This window comes from Equus przewalskii, chromosome 13 (assembly GCF_037783145.1).
Source record: "Equus przewalskii isolate Varuska chromosome 13, EquPr2, whole genome shotgun sequence".
Classification (NCBI taxonomy): Eukaryota; Metazoa; Chordata; class Mammalia; order Perissodactyla; family Equidae; genus Equus; species Equus przewalskii.
In genome coordinates this window covers 25,577,552-25,591,240 of record NC_091843.1, presented here as the reverse complement: position 1 = coordinate 25,591,240, position 13,689 = coordinate 25,577,552, and the positions used below count along the sequence as shown (strand labels likewise).

The window sequence follows — 13,689 nt, the reverse complement described above, 5'->3', positions numbered from 1 at the left end:
CGCTGTCCCTCAGTCCTCACCTTCTCAAACTCGCCAATGGGGGCAGGGCAGCTGGTAGGGTCCTGGCACACGCACATGGGACTGTTGTTCTCATCCAGCTCACACACCTTGCCGTGTTTGCAGTGGTGGTTCTGGCAGGGGTCTGGTAGAGTGCAAGGGCATGTCGTTAGCACCACTTGGGCTAGCATGTCCACCCCAACCCAATCCAGACCAATCCTTGGGCAGAAGTCCTCAGCTGTGGTCCCCACATGGGGCTTTGGGCAGCCCTGAGTTCTCCCTTCTCTTCTGCTGAGCCCAGCAATCAGCATTTAGGAGAGCAACTGGCTCAGACTGGGGATTAGACATTCCGTCTGAGGTCAAGGTCAGGCACATTTCAGGGGGCTGTAGGCTTAGCCTGGAACCCAGGAGCACTGGACGCCACACGGCTCCCTCGAGGATTGAAGCAACCACTGTATTCTCAGCTCTTGGTTGATTAACCACAGTGAGGCATTTCCAGATTCTAGAATAGACCTTCTAGAGTGACTTTGAAAGTTGGTCTTATCGTGGAGCCAGGAAGCTGTGAGGCCCAACAAAACAGCCTTGAGTGGCTGTAGAGGAAAAGGGAGAAGACCCTCAAGGCCCCCACCGAACAATAGAGCCCGCTGTGTCTGGTAAACACCGGATGAGGTGGGTGGGAGGGAAGGAACATGACTCAGTAGACACCCCTCCGCTCCAGCGAAAACTCTGTGCCCTCAGGACGAGAGCGTAATCTAGCCTTTTCCTCCTGATGCTTGATCTAGGATATTTTAGTCATCTTTTATTGCATGCCTGCTCTGCCAGGCACTGGGCCGAGTACTTTTATGTTTTATCTCACAATCCCCTGACAGCCCTGGGGCGAGGTTCTACCATCATCATTCCCATGTTAGAGATGAGGAAGCTGAGGCTCGGAGGAGCACAGGGAGTCAACCAGTCTAGATGCAAACCTTGGTTGGTTTGCCTTCAATGTCCATGCTGTTAACCCCTGGGGTATGAAGCCTCTCCACTCTGTGGGATGGAGATACCAACGCAATGGGCTGGAGCCAGAGGCCCTTGGTCATTTCTCCCCCTTGGCACCAACTCCATGGGTAGCATTGTATGAGTTATGTCAGGTTTCCAGGCCTTATCTCCTCATGGCTGTGTGAAAATCAAATAAGCTAATGAGTGTGAAAGCTTCTGAGGTGCTCTCAGGTCTGCTCCCATATGGGGTTTTGGTTCAGACAGAGGTCAACAAGGAGCGCAGTGACCAGATGTGACTGGTGACCTCAGCAGGAATGTGCAATCCAACTTTGGAATCAGGGCAAAGAGCTGTGAGGGGAGAAGGCCATTGCCAGCTGAGGAACTTCCCTTCCTGCCACTCACAGCACGGATGGCCTGGCTATAAATTGATGTTCCCCAGAGTCCAGGAGACTGAGTGCCAGAGAATATTCCCAACCCTTAAAGCCGTTTCTTCCCCACAGCCCACCCTGTAGGGAGGACCCTACCCTGCATTCCCTTGGGAGGAAACCTCACAGAAGTTGTCCCCACCTCCCAGGCCCAGGCAGCAGGGGACAAAGACTGGATGTGCCAAGTCACGGGGAAGGGACCTACTTTCAGCCACCACCTCCTCTTCAGCTTCCTCAGCACCTTCGTCAAATTCTCCTACTTCCACCTGGACAGGGTTGGCTCCCACAGGTACCTGGGGTGGAGGGAGAAGAATGAGTCGACTGTCCCACCCCCATCCCTGACTTGGAAGAAAGGGGTGAAGACTGAGGGGGAGGCTTGCCTGGAGCTTCGGACACCCACAAAGGGATGATGAGAGTCAAGCTGAAAAGGCGTGCTGTGCTGGGTCCAGGTCACAGAGGGCACAAATGCCAGGCCCAGCATTGAGATTAAATGTTATGGACCCACTGTGTTTGCAGTGCCCTAGATTTCTATTGAGATGCCTCAGAGGCCCCCTAGGGGCATCAGGGCAAAACGGGGTAGTACGGAGCATCCACCCCTGCTAGTTACACCAGAGCAGCTCCCCTTTCCTCTGTTTGATGTATGGGGAGACTGTGGGTGATTGTCTAAGAAAAATTGTCCAACAGCTTGAAAAAGAACAAATGTCAAAATCCTGGCTCCCAAATGTAGAGTTCTGTTGAAGGTCTGGGAATCTATCAGGAGTGTGTCAGGATTGGGGAATACGCAAGATTTATGCCCATACTGTGTGTACACGTGGAAAGAGGAAGAACGCCCCATTCCAGCATGAGACCCACAGCACCTATGTGGTTTCCCCAGGGAATGGGTGTGGACAGAGGGGGGCCGGGGGTCTGGGGTCACCACCCACGTACCTCAGACACCTCAGCCACGGTTTCCTCCACCACCTCTGTCTCATCAGGCAGGGCTTCCTGCTGCTGTTGGGGAGAGAAAATGTGGTTCAGAGAGGTCAGGGCCAAGACCAGATCCTGCCTGGAACATTAGAGCCGGGGAACTAGGAGAGCAGCTCACTGGAGATTCCCATGGCTGTGCCTCAGGGACTGCCACAGGTGGGGCCACGAGGGCAAGGAGATGCCAAACACGGGGCTCCATGGGACACCAAGAGCACCTCCCCTTTGATATATTTTGTATCTAAGGTGTCTATCTAAGATTGAACTTGGAAAACATTTCCACTGCTTTGAGTCCTATAGTCTGAAAACCACTGTTACAGATCAACTCCCCTCATCTCAGAGATGGGGAAACCGAGACTCAGAGGGGATAAACACCCAGAATTTTAATCAAATGTCGTTATCTTTCCAACAAGTGTGATATTATTATTATTATTACTATTTTTTTCTTTTTTTAGTGATTCCTTCTTGCCACGTCAACTTGGAGTAGGGAAAAGCAAGATAGCATATCACTTTGAGGCCCCCTTGCTGGCTGGTTCTGCTTCTAAAAGTAATGGTAACCTTGCCAAATCTTTTGCCCAAATCTACCTGCCTGATCAAGATGGCGAGAGGTGACCATCACTCACACCTCCAGTGAAGACAGGATGAGGGAATTACAGGTCGAAAGAAAATGTTCTTTTTGCCTGCCCCACGTTTCTTCCTCCCTCTCCTGGCAACGGCTTCCAGTCTGGCTTTGGAGGATCACTACTGGCCCTCTGCGTGCAATTCTTGGAGGCACTGTCTGTCACTCAAGGTGCCCCGCACCCCCCTGGCTAAGAAGCAGGCCCAAGACCCAAGCTCAGCAGCTCTCCTTGAACTTTTTACAATCTTCTTGACACGTTCTCTCAAGCTGTGAAAACTGTTGGAGCAGATCCATTCATATGGCAACATCTCCGAGACTGTCTGTTAGTTCTTACCTCCCAGATCCTGGAGCTGCCATTTGCTAGTTCTCCCCAAGCCCTTTGATTTTATCATCTACTCCTATATCCTTTCTCTCCCTAATTTAGTCAGATTGGAGTCTGTTGCTTGCAACCAAATAGGCCTCACTGATTCAGAAACTGACCAGTTCGCTCTCTGTGGCTCGACTCTCTCCTAACATCATCCCCACCAGCATCCCCCGCTCTTCTGGAATTCCTCATATGACACAGAGGTCAATTCCTTCCAAAGCATTCCTGGTCTATTTCTGGGAAGCTCTGACTGCTAAAAAGTTCATCTCCACGTTACATGGAAATCTCTCTTCTCTGGAATCTCCACCCAAAAGTCTGCATCTCAATTTTTCTCCTGATCTTATTAGTTTAAGAAAAAAAAATCTTTTTCAGAAATAAAACAAAAATAACTCGGGATGGGGAAGCTCCTGTCCCTTCTGAGTATCCAGGGCTGGCCGATTCGATACCCTTCAGCTGGAGATGGGAGGGAAGATCAAGCAGATATGATCTTTAGGTACTTACAGGGGCTGCCAAAGCCCTTCCGGCCAGGCAAAGGAGAAAGAAGATCCAGGCCCTCATGGTGCTGGGAACCCTGTGGGAGGAGAGTGAATGAGATTACAGTGAGTGGCAGGCTTCTTGATGGAGAGTTCCCTCTGTCTCTTCTGAATTCCTGTGATATGCAAGGTAACTTCAGATGGTACATGTTAAATGATAGTGAAAGACACGGGAGAAAGTTGCTTCTACTCAGTTCCCTTTCAATCCTGATTATATGAGGAGAAAGTCTCAGTGTGGTGCTAAGATGTCTTTAACACCTCTCTAACACTCGTCTCTTTCCCTTTCTAAGAGAGACCAGGCCTCTGGCTCAGAGCCACTACAGGAAACTACATCCAGCTGGAATTCAATACAGTTGTGTTGTCTTCTTTGTGTTTATTTTTATGGTTTCCTTCTACTTATGACAAAAGTACACAGATTTTTCCATTTATGGTAATGATATGAAGTCTCCTTTCTCAATAGGTTTATTTAAGTTTTTAAAAGTGATTCAACAAAGGCAATGGGCTAATTAATCACGTTTGGGCAATGCTGAGGCAGGTCCTCTTGAGGGCCCTTCAATCCCTGATGTTCTAGGTTCTTTTTTCCTCTATCCCCCCAAACTCTCCTCCTCCTCCTCCTTCCCACCCCCTCTGTAATGGGAGAAGTTAATGGCAGCAACCTCTTGCCAATCTGAGACAATGAGATCTACATTCTAAAACAAAGAACAATAGTCTTGGACTGTGACCAGCGGAAACTTGAAGGTGGCCATATTTTTCCCCATCCTACCCAGAAGGGACACCAATTCTCTGGATCTCCCAGGGAGACTGTCCAAATGCTTGCACATGTTCATATTATCTTCTCTTTCCACCACAGCTAAAGTATGTTAGCTGAGATCTAGAAAATTCTCCAGCCCTGGTCACTGCTAAGACCTCACTCTCTAAATGTTGAACCCTCAACACTAAGAATCTCATGACTGGAAGGGAGCTTGGAGAAGAAGTTCCTCTGATGGTTCAATACCAAAATGTCATCCCTAACAGAGGATCTGTGATGGGGAGGTTGTACTTCTTGTTCTAACTAAATGAACTTCCATTTCCAAATGGCTTTAGAAAGTTCTTCCTTACGCTGATCTAAGTTTGCCTCCCTCAAACTTCTCCTGGTCTACTCTGTTCCTCCTGGGGCCACACAGCACAAGCGTGCTTCCTCGGCCCCAAGCGGCTTTTAGTCAAGGTGAGCAGTAGCCGTGTCTTCCCTCTTTTGCGCCCTCAAACTTCCATCTTGGGCTTATCATCCCCAGTTCCTTCCAAGACTTCTCAACTGACCAAGCACCTTGGTGGGAGGCACCCTGGCATCACGGAAAAAACACTTGGTTTGGGATTAATGCCAGGGACTCTTGTTCCATTTCAATACTAGCTGGGTGCATTAGTTAAGTCCTTCATTTTCTCTAGACTTTGGTTCCCCCTTCCATTAACTGAGAGAGTTAGGCTAGGCGAAATTTGGGGTGGTAGACTGGGCCCTTAAAATGCTCTTCAAATATCACAGGCACATGCTGGTCTTGGCACATGTCGTCCCCTCTGGCATCACACATTTTCACCTGGATTATAGTATCTGGATGGCAGAGGCAGTCAGGGGAGAAGCAGACTTCATAACGGTCCTTTATTGCACTAAAATAGACGCAAAACCCCACCTCCTATTTCATGGAGTGCGCATGGAGTAAAGCTAACAGAAATTCAACGAACCGACCTGGGAGACTGGCATTGCTTCACCAGGGCCCCAACTCCCACAGGAGTCCAATCTTCCCTTTCCAGGCAGTTTTTGGAATGTTCCTCCCCTTACACAGTTGTATGCTTGTTCCTCCCAGGCATAGAGGTGGAAAAATCTCCCTTCTCGCTTCCCCATTTGGAAGTCACAAACAAAACAACTCCTGCCTGTGGCTTTGGACGAATGGAACGGGAGAGAAGGTATCAATGAAGGACTTGTCTGAGAGTAAGTCAAAGGGTCACGGGGAGTCTGGTAGCTAGAACAAAAAAAAGGTCTTGTCTGGGCTCCGATGACAGAGAAGTCATGTCATTTTAGAAACAGCCCAGCTAGGGCTGGAAATGTAATAAGCTTCAGGTGGGAGAACCAGGAAGACTGACACCTCCGGAGTGTGTGTCCTGTGTCTGAGCAGAGGCACTATGCTCCACTCCTTGGCCAGGGAAAGGTTTGTTGGTCGGTCCTTCCACCTGTCCTTCCTGGCCACTTCCCCGCGCTTCTTTCCCGGTGGCACACTCACCCTTTCTGCCCCTCCCCGTATGCCTGGTGTTGCAGCCAGAGAGAAAAATAGTTCTAAATCTTGCAGTGCCTTATGGTTTCTAAAGGAAACTTTAACACTGTCCCCTTGGAGCCTCTGATGCACCGGCAGGTAGGCAGACAGGCATGGAGGGCTCTGAGTCCCCCTGCCCCCATGAGTCTGTGCTTGAGAGGGAGGAAGTCACGCAACACTCAGGCCTCTCCCAAGTTGACAAACTCCCTTCTCATGGAGCTGGGTTGGGCCTCATAGGGATTATGTTCAGAGACTGGCATGGGAGCGGAGGAGAAATGCAGAAAGTGAGAGTGTTAAGAGAAGGACACAAAACCTTGGAGGAGGAGTTATTTCCCAAATTATGGGTTCTGCCGGTATCCAGCACTACATCACTAGCCCCAGAACCTTTCCCTCCAGATGATAGGATGGGAGGGAAGGGGACAGCTGACTGTCCTTAGATGCACAGCCATACTTCCTGCATACCCGTGAGGTCCCTCTCTGAGGTTCTCTAAAACACCACTGGCCCAAGAGGTCAGGCACCCATCCTGGGAAGCTCATGAGATGCAACAGTAACCCCAGCAAGGTCAGAACATAGGGTCACAGCCCAGCATTCAGAACTTATCAGCTGCGCACACATCCTTTGCCAATTAAACTAGATCTGGCAGGCATGGTGAAAATATAAACATCTTCATGTCAGGGACCAGTATTAAAAGAAAACTCCCCCCTTTGTATCTCTTTAGTTGGTGAAGGTACAAATGTTTATGCTTTTCAGAATGTTTTCATAATCCAGCATCCCATTAGGGTCTCGAGGCGTGTCTTTCTGCCCTCTAGTATGCGTAAGAAGACTCAGAGAGGGGAAGAAACATGCTGAGAGCCCCAGGGAGTGAGTGGCCGTGCTGATGAGGACCAGGCAGCCCCGCTCCACCACTGGCTGCTCTCCGCCTCACACACTGTTTCTCTTGGCGGCTGCTCCCTCCCAGGTGCCCACCTGAACGGGGCCCAGTTGGGCTGTGAACTGACCCGAGGTGCAGAGAAGAAGCGTGTTTCCCTTGGCTCCGTGGTCATCACATGCAGACGCCACTCACCCCCACCCACCGCCGCCTCCTGTCCGTACATTGAGTCCTTTCCTTCTGCCTTTATTTGCTCTGGAGACGGCTGAAATCCCGGCCTCGGCTGCCAGCAGGACCTGAAGCTGAGGTCACTTCTCTCTCTTTGGAGAGACTCTGGGGATGGAAAAGTACAGCCAGACCCCTAGCTCATCTCCCTCAAAACAGAAAGGGTTCCTTCGGGCTCTTTCTGAACACCAAAGAGTTACTGGGGCTGGCCCGCGGCTGAGTGGTTAACTTCAGCGCACTCCTCTTCGGTGGCCCAGGTTTTCGCTGATTCGGATCCCGGGCGTGGACCTAGCACCGCTCATCAAGCCATGCTGAGGTGGTGTCCCACATGGCACAACCAGAAGGACGTACAACTAGAATATATAACTATGTACTGGGGGACTTCAAGGAGAAGAAGGAAAAGAAAAAAAAGATTGGCAACAGATATTAGCTCAGGTGCCAATCTTTAAAAAAAAAAAAAAGTCACTGAAAGGCAAAACTGGGGGAAATCTCAGAATCATAGAATTTTAGACTGTAGGTCTTGGAATCACAGACTCTTAAGAACACGAAGCACAGAATCTGAGTCGCACTCATCAAATATGATTTGAGTAGAAAAAGTTTATGGAGCAATGCGGTCCAATAGAACTTTCTGAGAGGATGAAAATGTTCCATATCTGCGTGGTCCAATACGTAGCTATGGGCCACAAGTGGTATTGAACTCTTGAAATGCTGGTAGCACAAATGAAGAACTGAATTTTTGACTGCATTTAATTTTAATTAATTTAAATCTAAATAGCCACATGTGGCTAGTGGCTACCAGATTAGACCAAGCAGTTATAAACCTGTATAGCGTGAGTGTAACATCAACTTAAGCTCGTGTGCTCTGGAGACAGAAGGTACAGGTTCAAATCCTGACTCTGCCACTTAATCGTGTGACCTTCAGAAAGTGACTTTCCCTCTCTGGGACTCAACTCATTTCTCCGTCTGTAAAATGGAAATAACACACCTATGTTGAAAGGCTCATAGGTGACTTACATGAGAAAATACAAGAGGCAAGCAATGGTGTTTGGAAGAGCATCTTAAAATCTAAGGATCCCAGAATCTCCATCCCCCTCAAGAATCCAGGGCAAGAATCCCAGATCTTGTCTGTGGCCCAGGGAGAAAGGGTGTTGGGGCGGAACAAGGGAGACATTGCTCCTCTTGGCCTGGGGGACTCCAGCCCAGCCTCCAGAGGACACAGAAACAAAGGCCAGGCCCCAGGCTCGCCTCTTAGTTGGGCTGCTGACGCAAGCCAGATATCTTACTCCCACTGTTTGGCTTAGAAACAAGGGTTCCAAAAACACATGTTCCTGGTAAACAAGCCCAAGGAGAGGAAAATAAGTTGAGAGGCTAATAAAAGAACCCAGGAGCCAGGCTCGCCAGGGAGCTGGGACTCAGAAGGAGGGCCAAGCCAAGCCAGAGAGGTGCCACTGCAGCCGATGTGGCCACACTGGCACTCACACCCTGCGGAGCAGACGCAACCACTCAGAGGTGGTCTCGTGCTGTGGAATCAGGAGTCCTGGCCCGGGGATCGAGTCTTGGCAACATTACTCCCAGCTCACCATGCAAACTTAGGGAAGGCTCCTCTGCTCCCTGGACCTCACCTGCCCCTGCCCGTCTGCACAATGAGGAGGTTGTTTTAGATCAGTGGTATTCAAAATTATGTAAGGCAGGGAGCCCTTTCTTTCAATGAAGCGTTCTGCAGAAGTCCAATATTTGAAACAGCTAAAGGCCTCTTGAATTTGTTGAAACATGTCAATGCATTATTACCTATTCAATAAATCAGCTTGAAATTAAAAAACAAAAGCAAGTGAAAATGGAGTTGAGATGGGGGCTGGAAGTCCTACTCACTCGGACCCCCCGAGAGGCCTTGGAGCATCTCTGGATTCCTCTATGAACACAGTTGGAAAGCCCTTGAACCAGGTGGTCCCTAAAGTTCCTTTCAGCCCGGATGTTCTGAGTGACTCAGGCAGAAGCCTATCAGAGCATCACCTCTCGCAGCCTCCCCCTTGACTCTCTGCTTCTACTTCTAATATTTCTTGCTGGAAAGGAAGAAGCTAAGGGAAGGTTTTAGGGTGTTATAGGTGCTCAAGCCTAGGATCGAAGAGGTTCTGGGGCAACTCAGAAGTAGCCCCAGAGTTTGAGACTAGCATCAGCCTGACTGAGATTCCACGCATCTGATTCCAGGCATCTGAGATGCCACGTTTCACTGTGGTTAAGAGAGGCCCAGGGTGGAGCTACAGGCTCTCCTCCTTGGCTCCCCCTAGGGACCACTGCTGCATCCGGGTGACCACAAATGGAAGGGATGAGGAAGAACATCAAAGTGTCCAGGCTGCCACATTCTGAAGATAGCAAATACGTGGCATGGATGCCTCCACCTGCCTCTCCTGTGCATGTGGCAGACATTACTAATCAATCATATGGGCTTTTCCCCTAAAGTTCAGAGTGGCATCTGAATCCTGAACACAGTTCTTCTGGCAGCCACTACCAGTACGTGCTAAGTTGTATTATCTAAGCTAAGTTAGTAAGTTGTCAAGACACGTGAGACCTATTTGTCATGCTTCTGATTTGAGAGAGAGAGAAACTGAGGATCAGAGAAGGAAAACGACTTACTCGAGGTCATACAAGCTCGTGCCTCAGCTAGACTTCCAGATGTTTACCTTGTTTGGTTCTGTTTCTGTTTTCATCTGATCAGTCTGGGCTCCTGATCCCATGACTTAACACAACATGACCCAGCAGGATCCCCAGATGAGGTAGGTTAATCCCAAGTTTCTGAAAGAACCCAGCTCTGGGAAACGTGGTACCTCCATCCATATTTTCCCTAAGACATTGAGCTCTATGCCTGAGGAGTGAAGGCAGAGTTAATTTTCTGTCTAAGACACTTCATCCTGCATGAGGAGAAGGCTGTTTTTCTAAATAATTCTGTCAAGTCACTGCTTGCTGGACCTGGCCCTGCTCAGCCCAGCTGTTCCCAAGTTCAGGGTTGGGTTTAGGGTCCAGGCTCTGTGCTCTAGAGAAAAGGTAATTTCATTAATCCCCAGGGTTGGCTGAAAGCTCGGCTCCAGCATCCTTTTGCTCCTGTAAAGGAGTTTAGGGAAGGAGCCAGCAGGAAGGAAATGAGCAGACTCCCTGTTAGCCATGTCTGCTGCCCTAAAGGACAAAGTCACGTGGGCTGGGATAGGCCATCACCGGCCAGCAAAGAGGACAGAGAAAGCACTGCTCATCACTTAGTATCCACAGGGCTTGTTGTATAGCGGGAGGTGTGTAGGCATGATACCAAACTGATCAGATGAAACAAACAAGCACAAAGCAAGGTGAACATCTGGATGTTTCCGAACATCTGGAAGTTTGGCTCAGACACGTTTACTGTGTGAACTTGAGTGAGTTATTTTCCCTTCCTGAGTCTGAATTTCTCAATCTGTAAAATGTAACAGGTGGTCTGGTGCTGTATGTGTGTGTCTGTCTCTCTGTCATGACCTGTAGTCATGTCTGGCTGTGCTCATCTGTGTGTGGCTACAAATGGCAGTTGTGTTTGCACGCCTGACAGTGTGTCTGTATAAGTTACCTATGGCCTTGTGGACCTCTGTGTAAAGCTGTGTCTGTGTGTCTGACTCAGCGTCTGTCTGCTTCAGCCTGTACAAGTAAGGATCAGACTTTGCACATGCATCAAGATGTGTACCTGGAACTTGTCTATGAGTCAAGGAATCATCCAGGGAGAATTAAGTGGCCTTCTGTGTCTGCTCATGTATTCAGGCATTTATTTTTAGTTGTGCCAGTGGGTGCCTGTTGGTGAAATGCTTGTACCCTGCATCCTCAAGGGTTTGTGTCTGTCCCTGTTTATCTCTGCACGTTTAGCTACCTATTTAAATCACCTCAAAAGCCAAATATTCTCGTGTTTACAAGAGGGCTTGTTTATAAGCTCACATCCTCAGCTTTTTCCTTTCCTCCACCATCCTTCCCTATTTATAGTTTATTTTCAGCGAGGAAAGCTGCTCTTATACATAGCAAACCTCAGCCCTGCTATTGGTTAACTGTCTCTACAGATGGATAAAGATTTTAGCAGGACTGTTATGCAACCCGAGATCCCCCTGGCCCCTCCTCTCTTGTTTCTTTTTCAACTAGAGGGACAGGGTGTGTTCAAAATGTAGGCCAGCGATTGCTTCCAATGGAAGCAGCGTCTGGATTTAGGTTCACAGGACTTCAGAGCTGGGGGGGCATGTGGAGACCATCTAGCTTAGACTCCCCATTTAACAGATCAGGAAACTGAGGCCTAGAGAGGGGAAGGGTCTTTCCAAACGTCACTCACTGTGAGTTTAGGACCCACTTCTGCTCGTGCCTTGGCCAATGCTCTTTCCACACTGGAGGGTACAAACTCTTGGGAAATACTCAAGGATGTCCTCAAATTAAATTGAATTTCAACAATATTTAACTTTGTTAGACACGCCTATCAGCACTTTTAATAAAGGGAAGTTATATACAAACCCCAAGATGATGGATTTGCCAGAGAAAAAAGCTGGGATCTCACCAACTCTTTGGATGCCGTAAATCTATCCATTCTGAAAACCCATCGCATTAGGAGGGAAGGCCTCAGTTTACCAGGTGCTCCCCTGTGCATTATCCCATTTTGTCCACACAGTATCCCATTGAGGTGGCAGCTGTTATCGCTCTTTAACCAAGGAGCAAGCTAGGACTCAGAGAGGAGAAGTAAGTTGTTCAAAGTCAATGGCACTTTTGGGGCAGAGCTGGAACTAAAACTCAGGTCTTCAAACACCCTGTCCACGAAGTTTATCATAGCCCCCCCTGCTGCCCTACCATCCTGGGAGATCAGAAGGGCAGGGCCCAGAGTTTGCTGTCCTGGTATTTGGGGACTGAGTGGAGTGGGGGATAGTCAGACCGAGCCTGAAGTTCTGAGCGCTCCCAGTGTCCCCTCCCAGTCAGCAGGCAGAGACCCTGAAAAAAAGGTTGCCGTGGCAACTCGCATTCCTCCTGGAGTGAGTCATGGCAAAGAAGAGCCTTTGGGGGGGTGGCGGGGGGGGGGGGGGGGGGTGGGACTTGGAGAAAGTTTCAAAAGTTGATTCCTTCTCCAGGCACCCCCAGCCCGCCCACCCCTCCCTTCCTCCCTTTGCTCCAAACTTTGTCGATGTGGCAGCTGACGGCTGAGAGTTAACTCTCTCTTCCCCAACCACTCCCATTGCAAAATTTTTCATCCTCCCGCAAATATACATTTGCTTCTAGTCCCACTTGCTCCATCTCCCACTATGCTCTCTGGCTGTTTTGGGGGTCATGCCTCCATTTGAGAATATCCTAAGATTGAAGGCTGTGAACACCCTCTTGTATTTTCTCTCTCTCACACACACACATGCATTATCGTACATCCAATTTTAAGGGGCTTGCAGATGCCTCGAAGCCCATTCAAAGGCCAGTCCGCGGATTCTGGTTTAAGAGACTTTCCTTTGAAAGTTTCCAAGGACATCAGGCACCCTGAAGACCTTCAAGCCCAACCCTCTCAGTTCATAGGTAGGGAAACTAAGTCCAGAGGAAACACTTACCTAAGTAAGTGCGCCTTAAGTCTGCCATCCTACTTCTGATCTGCTTCTCGCTCTACCATCAGCACTTGGGTGTACAGAAATGCAACCCAAGAGAATTGCTGGTAAGAGAAATATTTTCTCTGTGTTTTCTGCCTAGAATGCTGTCCTTTCTGGAGGAAAATGTGTGCCTCTCTGTTCCATTTTGGGCAGACTGGGCTTCCTGAAAGACATGGTCATCCCAGTGCCCCCTTTTCCCTTGGTGTCCTTCAGGACTCAGGAAGTCTGCTTGTTAACCAGCCAATGGAGCCAACAAGGGTAAAGACAGCAAGGGGTTTGTTTATCTGAAGAAGAGCTAACACCCCAAAAGGCTACACACCAGTTCTTTGTAGGGTTTGGGCTTCTCAAAACAAAGAGTTGTGAGAAGGTTGGCATGGACCTCCTTGCCCCCATCAGCTCACCCCCAACCCCACCCCAGCCTCCCTTGGGCCAGCCCTTTAGTGGTATAATATCAGATGTCTGGGGTCTTCAGATCTAGAACACTAGGGGGCTATCGCTGGTGCGTTCCTGTGTTTGTACCCCAGGGAGCCCAGGATGGGAGCAACACCTAACCCAAGACTGATTATCTGATGGTGCTATTTCAGGCCAAATGGCACTGGAGTCTGTGTGTGTATGTGTGTGCGTGTGTGTGTGTGTGCGCGCGCGTGTGTGCATGTGTAAGGCGGTGGTGGATGGGGGAGAATTTGAAGGAAACAGGAACCTTCCTGGAGGTGTGGATTAGGGGTGAAGCCTCCCCCTTTGTCTGCTGGAGATCAGTTTGTCATTCCTGCAAAGTCCCTCTTGGAAAACAGAGCCCCTGACCAAGAACCCAGTCTAGGAAGTTTCTTCTCCTGG

The 13,689-nt window shown here is 49.3% G+C and overlaps 1 protein-coding gene across 6 annotated transcripts in view; it reads right to left on the bottom strand.

Moving 5' to 3' along the window:
- Positions 1-13,689, bottom strand: part of SPARC (secreted protein acidic and cysteine rich) — a 37,441-nt gene that overhangs the window by 9,078 nt on the left and 14,674 nt on the right. For 5 of the 6 annotated variants that reach the window (XM_070570428.1, XM_070570429.1, XM_070570427.1 and 2 more), the window contains 4 exons: positions 3,848-3,917; positions 2,328-2,390; positions 1,606-1,693; positions 21-142 (listed from right to left, as the gene is read on the bottom strand). In XM_070570428.1, coding sequence (XP_070426529.1) covers positions 21-142; positions 1,606-1,693; positions 2,328-2,390; positions 3,848-3,904 — 330 coding nt within the window. In that variant the 5' untranslated portion in view covers positions 3,905-3,917. Of the gene's footprint in view, positions 1-20; positions 143-1,605; positions 1,699-2,327; positions 2,391-3,847; positions 3,918-13,689 lie in introns of all 6 variants that reach the window. The other variant, XM_070570431.1, reaches the window with a different exon arrangement.